The sequence below is a fragment of the Thalia democratica genome, chromosome 1 (assembly GCF_965202585.1).
Source record: "Thalia democratica chromosome 1, ktThaDemo2.hap1.1, whole genome shotgun sequence".
Lineage (NCBI taxonomy): Eukaryota > Metazoa > Chordata > Thaliacea > Salpida > Salpidae > Thalia > Thalia democratica.
The window spans coordinates 51,084,347-51,092,720 of NC_139165.1; the positions used below are offsets into that span (position 1 = coordinate 51,084,347).

Sequence of the window (8,374 nt, forward strand, 5' to 3'; positions counted from 1 at the left end):
GGTAAGCAAAGCACAGTATTGAGCTTGTTACTAATTTTGTCTTATTTATTTAGTGTTGTTAAATAAAACAAAGTCTACTTTTTTTAGATTCAAATCGTTTATTATATTTTAGAAATAGAGCAAAACTAGTAGCAATAGTACAAGAAAAAGTTATTTTAAAACAAATTAATGAGCAGAAATAATTAGAAGTACAGCTTTATTTACTAATTTAATATAAAGCAATAATTTAATTGCCGAGAAAATATAGGTTACTTTTGTTTGTATTTACGCTAAAATATTTTGTTTATATGAGTTTGCCTAATGAAGTTTGTTGCTTTTACTAACCTTAAATAATTTTTAATCTTTTGAATGATACAATTGTTGTTAATGTAATTATGAGGTTTTCAATTAAGTCTACAAATTTATATTAGGAGCTATTACTATTCTAATTAAAAAAAATAAGTACAGTCTAAAATAAGGTACTTCTAAAACGTAGAAAAAGGTTTTTTGAAAACTATAAAATATGAAAAAAATTATAGTTTTATGACTCAAGTAAACTTTATAAATATTAAAGCTTGTAAGTTTTTACTCAAAAATAGTTTAAAAGATATCTTTTATTTATATTATTAATTAGCGTTGATTATGAAAACAAACCTTTATAATTAATCTGCTTTATAAAGTACATAAATTAGAAAATACAAATTTTTATAATTGTTTATAAAAGTTTATGATACTAATTAATAATGGATAATTAACTTAACATTTTTTTAAACAAACTATTTTGAACTAATTATTATCATGCTTTTTATTGGACATAAAATAAATTATAAATTATATCATAATAACTTTAACTTTGTTTAAAAAGTCATACAACAACTTCTTTCATTAAGTAAATTTTTTTTACAAGCAGAAATTATTTTTTGATATTGTTTTTAACTTGTTTCAGTCACTCCTTATCAATTGAAAAGGTTGAACCTTCTAAATACTTTTTTTTTAATGTTTACTACAGTTTTGTTTCGTTTAAAAGTACATTAAAAAAGAAATTAATTAAAATTTATAACATTAATGTTAGAATAATTCTTGTAAAATACTTAAACATATATTAAACTAAAAAAACAAACATAAAAAGTCAATTAATCAGTTTTTAATAACATGACTATATATAAGGTTATCACACAAAAATCTTGAAAATATATTAATTTGTCTGAGCATTTTAAGTTTATGGAATTAAGTAAGATCATTATAAAAGTATAACTACAGAATAATATTCTGTTTAAAAATAATTTTTTTGTAGCATTATGTTTAAATTGTTAGTTAATAATGATTTTTCGTAACTAAAGACCCAAAACAAACAAGCTTATTAAGTATAGTGATACTACTTAAACAGAATACAATATTGTTAATCTATATGGTATTTCCTTGCGTTAATTTAACAACAGATCTACGGAGATTTAAATTTGTTTTAAATAGTTTCATTAACTTTTGACTTCATTTTTAGAATAAAATAGTGATTGTATGAGTAGTTATTGTTATAAATAAAACACTTTTTCTGATCAAAAAATTTGAGTATAAAGCTTAGTGGTTTTTTTTACAATCAAGTATTGTGCTTTAGAAATTACGAGCCTAATAACTTTTGTTTAAAGAGGCTTTTTTTTTACTTTGATGATAGTTATTACTTTAACTAGTACACTTCTTGATAACAAAAAATAAATAATAAAAAAATCAAAAAAGATTTTTACCTTAAAAAAAAAAAAAAAGATTTCTATTTTACTAAAATACTTGATCAGTCGTTATCAAAAAAAGGAATGTATAGTAACTTTAGTTTGTTAAACAACATTATAAGGAAAATTTATTTATACTGTGCATATATTTAGTGTTATCATTTTTGAAAAATTTTAAGTAAACTTTTTTTTTAATTTGTAGTGTATAACTTTTTTAATTGAAATTATTGAAAACATTTTACGACGAAAGGCTTTAAAATAAGTACATACTTTATGTTTAAAGAATATAACTGTTTAAAATTTAATAAAATAATAATATGAAATACTTGTACAACTACGTTTAAAAAAGTGCAAATTTTTATTCAGGTCAAATCTAAAGATTTTATTCAAAACAGTACTTTATTCATGTGTTATCCAAAAACAAAATTTGATGTCTCCCATATTTTAAAAACTCATAACAAAAAACTTGCTTTTGTTGTTACAGTTTTGCTAGCAACAGTCGTGTACAAGACAAAATATTTTGAAAACGAAAAGAAACAAAATTTTGATTCATTTTCAGTTGATGCAGGAGCTGCGGAAGCATCTTTAAGGGAACATAGCAAAATATTTGAAAAAAGAATAGAGAAAGTTACTAATGGCGTTTATGTTGCTATTGGGTACGCTCTTTCCAACATGATATTTTTAGAAGGTAAAGTTTTATTGCCGATCTACTTATAGTTTTTACTGTATATTTATATTTGTTGAAAATAAAAAAAACAAGGGTTTGATTTTTTTTTGTTAACTTTGAGTGAAAAAACGAGCGTTTGTTTTTTGCCACTAAAGTGTAGTTTAATTTTTTTTAAACTAAAACAATAAAAAATTTAACAATAAATAAATAAAAAAACCAAACTAAAAACATAGTTTAGACAATGTTAAATTAAAATTTTGAAAACAATAAACAAAGATAAAATAGGTTTATCCTATAACTTTAAGTAAACTTTAAAAACCAAAGCTATATTAATATGCATACCAAATAAATTTTATAAGTTTAACAAACTTAAAGAAATTTTCAATAACAAGTTGCAGAGATAAAAAACATTTCTATCATCTTTTAGTAAATAATCGAAGCACTTAATTTTAAACCTAGATATATTAAGGAAAATTAATTAGTTAGCTGTTAAAAAGAAGAAAAATAATTTAGACTTTTTACAGGTGACGATGGCATAATTATTGTAGACACAACTGAAAGTGGTGAGGTAGCTCGCAATATTTTAGCAGATTTTCGTAAGAAAGTGTCCCAAAAACCCTTAAAAGCTATAATATTAACACATTTTCATGTAGGTAAGTATGTTGAAAATTTTTTGTATTTGTATCTTTAGATAGTTTAACTAGTTTTAGACTTTCATAACCGTTTAAATTTTTTTAATTTAATTGTTGTGCTTTTGTTTTTATATAAGGCCACGAGCAATTATTTTGATTTTATTATAAAAAAATTTGAGATTGTAAACTTACAGCCAACACGATTTTTATTACTCTAAATCAGGATTTCCTAAACTCATTTCTAAAATTGCCCTCTTTGGGAGAAATAAAAAAATGAGTCGTACCCCTTACTACTTAATTACCCCTTTACTTTTTTGCCGCCTTATTAATACTGCCCTTGACAGCCTAAGTTACCATTTTAGGAAACCCTGTTCTAAGAAAAGCGATCTATTTTTATCGTTAAACCTAATTCAATACAAAGTTTAAACTTTATAACTTATTGTCTTTTGCTTAGAAAATAATTATCATTGATATAAATCCAATACAGACCACATTCAAGGAGCAAAAGCATTGGTTGAACACCATTCAAATCAGAAAATTGAAATATACGCTCATTCAACACAATCATATGAAAGCAAAAGATTTGGTAAAAATTTTTTATCTTTATACTTAAAAATTTTACTTTGTATGTTATTTTTAATTACATGTTTTAATTTTTATAGCTAAAAAATAAACTTTTATCATTTGAATAATCTGTAATATCACCACCGTATCTATTCATAGATTTTATCAACTTCATGACCTAAAAACTAATCGAAAATTAGACCTAAAAAACGTGTATCAACACTTTAATTAAGTTTAGCAACAATATAGTCAGTAAAATTTAATTTTTTTTTAATGTTATTACAATGGAATTTAAAAGTAAGTTATGTTTTCCAATTACTATATTTCAAATAAAAGTTGCGCTGTATAAATCTAAACAAACATTTTTACACAGATTAAACTTTAAAAATGTTTGCGGACATTTACAATACATACTTAAACTTTAACCTAAATAGCTTACACTCTGCTTTGTCAAAATACTGTATGACGAAAAAAGATAAAGTAAAAATCTAAAAATACAAATTTAAAGGTTTTTAAGTAAATGTATTTGACAAAGGTTAAATTCACATCATGAGCAAAAAACGTAAGCAAACATCTTAGAACATTTTCTAGTTATGTTTTACAACGATTATCTACAACTAAAAATGACAACGCAATTGCTAGTCTAGATTTGATTATGTTTCTTTTTGCGTAATATATTTTTGTGTATTTAATTTTCATAGCTTTCTTTTTAGGTCATTTGGGTCCTTTAGCTTTCCCAAGAGCAGTTCGTCAGTTTGGAAGAATTTTAAAGTACAAACATGAAAGCGTGAACAGTGGAATTGGTCCTTTTCTGAAAATTAAAACACACCCAGATTACAGTATTCAAGAGCCTACAATTACTTTTGATAAAAACTTATCTGTTGTAATATCAGGTATAAACTAGTCGATTTTCTAATTTAAAAACAGTTAAACTTATTAAAAAAAAAAACTTTTTATAATATAATTAACTCTAGTTTTTAATTTAGTTACCTCGTTTGTTTTAACGTTAGTTTAAAGTAAGATTTAGACGTTGTCAGCTCAAAAACAGTACAAATTGAAAGACATTAAATTTGAACAACATAAATAAAACACAACAGCATATTGCGCTATTGTTTTCCTATAATTTTTTTATAGGTTTATTGACAACACTTAAACTTGAAAACGAGTTTAATTTAAAAAAACATAATAATAAATAGTATTTTTGATAAAACTAAAGTTTGTTTTAGTAATAGTTTATCAAAAACAAAAATACTTAAAATATTTTTTATAATTTACTTTTTCAATAGTAAAACATTTTTTAAATATGTAAAAAGGTTTAATTAAGTGTTTTACATATTCAAAAAATTGTTTAATATAAATAATCTAACTTTCATCGACTTTTTTTGAAGTTTAAATTTATAATAAATAGCATAAAACTTGTATTTTAATTTAGAGGAAAAAACTGCAAAGAGTTATAGAAAACTAAAAACTAAAAGAAGGTTAAGTAGCGACAAGTTATAAACTAATTTATATCAGAGTTTTCTTTATACAATAATTTGTGCTTAAACAAATTAATAGAACTAGACTAATTTCTTGATTTTTATAGCTCTGTTGAAGTGTGTTAACCCGTTAACACAAAGAAATATGTGTTAGTGTAATAAAGAAAGATTACAGTTTAATTTGTTATCATTATATACTCCAGTGAACTTGTTTTGCTGGGATCTTTGTTAACAAGCGCTTAAATTTATCTTTTCGAATAGTTATAACTATATTACATATTTTTATCAAAAAAGAATGTTTTGAAAACTAGTTTTCCTTAAAAAAGCTCTCTAATGCAGTGGTCTTCGCAGTGTGCACTCATGCAAACTAGTATGAACTTTGGAATATAAATTTTTGGGGTTAACGAAAACTTTAGAGTTCACCAAATTAATTAAGAATTTTATTAGATATTTTGGATTTTATGATAAAAAAAAGGTCTTTGGTATTGAAGCTTGGATGCACATAACTTTTATCACAGTTTAGTCTTCACAGATTTCAATTACTGTGAAGACCACTGCTCTAGTGCATTAAATAAAAATTATAAAAAACATTCAAAACTAATGTAAGGTAAATTGTTAAATTGAATAATTAATTAAAATATGGTTAAAATATAGATAAACTACAACTGAAAAAACCTCATTACTTGTACTTATTTATTTCACTTAAAAAAGTACTTTTATCTTTTTTTATGTTTTATACCAGTTAAATAATTAGGAAACAATATGATAACTATGAATTTTTAGCTTTTTTAATATAAACCGTTTACTATATACATAAAAAATTATATTCAAGCAAAAAAAGTTCTAAAATAAAAACAAAATTATTTTTATCTTTTTAAATCTTTAAACCAATGATAATTTGAAAGTGTTGCATATATTTTTAAAATCACTTACTGTTCAATTTGAAAAAAAACATCTTTTAAGATTAAATTTACAACTAAGAATTCAAATTAATATAGTCTAAATCTTTACTTCAATCAATTTTATTAAAATTACGTACCTATCTATTCAACTAAAAAGATTCAACAAAGGTTTATACTTGTACTAAATTAATTAAAGAAATTTCAAGGTCTTACCATCGAGATGTACCATACTCCAGGTGAAACGGATGATGGAATTACAATATGGCTTCCGAGACAAAAAGTAATTTTTCCCGGTGACAACATTTACGAATCTTTCCCTAACCTGTACGCTATTCGAGGGTCACCGGCTAGAAATGCACATCAATGGTACACCAGTCTTCAGCACACCCGTTCTTTCAACGCGGAACACATGGTACCGTCTCACACCGGACCTTTGGCAGGCAAAGACTATATCAGGAGCGTTTTGACAGCTTACAGAGATGCAATCCAGTTTGTCCATGACCAGACTGTGAGGCAAATGAACAAAATGCTTGATGTAGACGACATAGTGCAAGCCGTTAACCTTCCCACAAACTTGAAGGAACACCGTTTCCTACAGGAGTTCTATGGAACAGTGGCGTGGTCGGTACGCGGAGTTTACAATGCTTACATCGGATGGTTTGACGGTGATCCTGTCAGCTTGTATCCTACAAATAAAAGAGATTATTCAAAGAGACTGTCTGAACTTTTAATAAGAAAAGATCACAGTGGACTTGAAGGATACGAGCTGCTACTAAAGTACGCGAATGAAAGTATTGAGAAATCTAACCTTAACTTTGAAAAAAACAAGCTCGAACTCAATGATGAGTTACAATGGGCACTAGAACTTATTTCTTACGCTAAACACAGCTGTGAAAATTGCGTGCAAGCAGAAGCAGCTTACGTCGATGTATTGATTAAAATAGCCACTACGATGAAAAGTGCTAATGCTCGTAATTATTACCTAACGTGTGCCAAAGAGGTTAAAAATAATTTACATTTAAAAGTCACAGATGATCAAAAGTTTAAGCTAGTAACAAAGCTACCACTAGATGTTTTTATGTCGATGATTCCTTATCAACTTAATGCAGAAAAGTGTGATGCAACATTAAACATAAAAATTGTTTTTTCTTTTACTAACAGAAACAAGCATTATGCATACGAGCTCCGTAACTGCATTATTCAGTTTACACCTAACCCGAAAGTCTTACCTGAAAATTTTGATACTCATCTGTCTATGACTGTTGAAGTTTGGTACTCAATTGTTAAAAAGGAAAAAAGTGCTTTAGTCGCTTATGCTTCAGGGGATATAAAAATAGATGGATCAGTATTAATAGTTAAACAGTTTATGAGTTCTCTTGATAGCTAGAAATATGTTTTTGTTGCTGCTACTGAGTATTATCCTCAGCATTTGTTTTAACATGTAATTCAACTAAATCATATTTAAGTTTAGTCGTAAAAAAAATATTTATAAAAGTTAGCAAAAAACTTGATTTATTAAATATTGTACTATAACTTTTTAAATAGAAGAGAAACGAAAAATTTATGCTGCTAATGGTACTTTATATCAACACACCATTTTTATATAAATATCGTTGAATCTTTTATAACACAGAAGTGAAACTGGTGTCTAAAATTAATTAGCTGTTGTCTTTTTACTATTAATAGTTAATTTATGTGAATTTATGTAAACATAAAATAAAGAGTTATTTTCATACTTGAAAAAAAACGTAAAAAATATGCCTGTCTAAAGAAACATAATTATTAACTTAAAATAAAACTAGTAAAAAAAAAAAGCTATCAAAAAAATTAGTTTATCAAAAAAACTTGAATGTTATAACAAAACCAAAATAACTATCGAAATATATGTTGTTGTGAAAATTTTTGTTAAAACTATTTACTTATTTGTTTTGAAATAATGCTTAGTAATCATTATTTTATTAATTGTAATTTGAATACGTTCGTTTTAATAATTGCCAAATAAATATAAATGATATAAACTACTGGTGATAAAATTTCTGTTGAAGTTTTCTGATTATGTTTATAAAAGCTATAGAATTTCGATATTTTTCTTTTAATATAAATATTCTATATTATATAAATAATTTTTACTTTTTGTATTGTAACAACAGTTGGTAAAAAAATAATTGGTTTTTAAACGTTTTTTTAAACTTTGACATTAGATATGGTTTGTAGATAATGTTATGTTATACCTATTAGCTTTATTAACTATCTAATTTTTTTATATACTTAATTTCAAATTTCTACGAAACAAAGTTTTTAACTTTCCTTATTTAAAATTTTTACTTTTTTTATTATACAAATGTTTGAAAATGTACTCAAATATTTAAGAAATTCTAAACCGAGTAAAAGATTATATAAGATAAAAATAAAACTAACTAAATATTTTTAG

General features: G+C 24.7%; 1 protein-coding gene across 1 annotated transcript; it reads left to right on the forward strand.

Annotated features, from left to right (window-relative positions):
* The first annotated feature begins 2,227 nt into the window (after positions 1 to 2,227).
* LOC145828657 (linear primary-alkylsulfatase-like) lies at positions 2,228 to 7,584 on the forward strand. Its single transcript, XM_082936416.1, has 5 exons — positions 2,228 to 2,388; positions 2,892 to 3,020; positions 3,487 to 3,585; positions 4,277 to 4,456; positions 6,150 to 7,584. The coding sequence occupies exons 1-5, from the start codon at positions 2,373 to 2,375 to the stop codon at positions 7,328 to 7,330; spliced, it is 1,605 nt and encodes a 534-aa protein (XP_082792542.1). The 5' UTR covers positions 2,228 to 2,372; the 3' UTR covers positions 7,331 to 7,584.
* Positions 7,585 to 8,374: the final 790 nt, after the last annotated feature.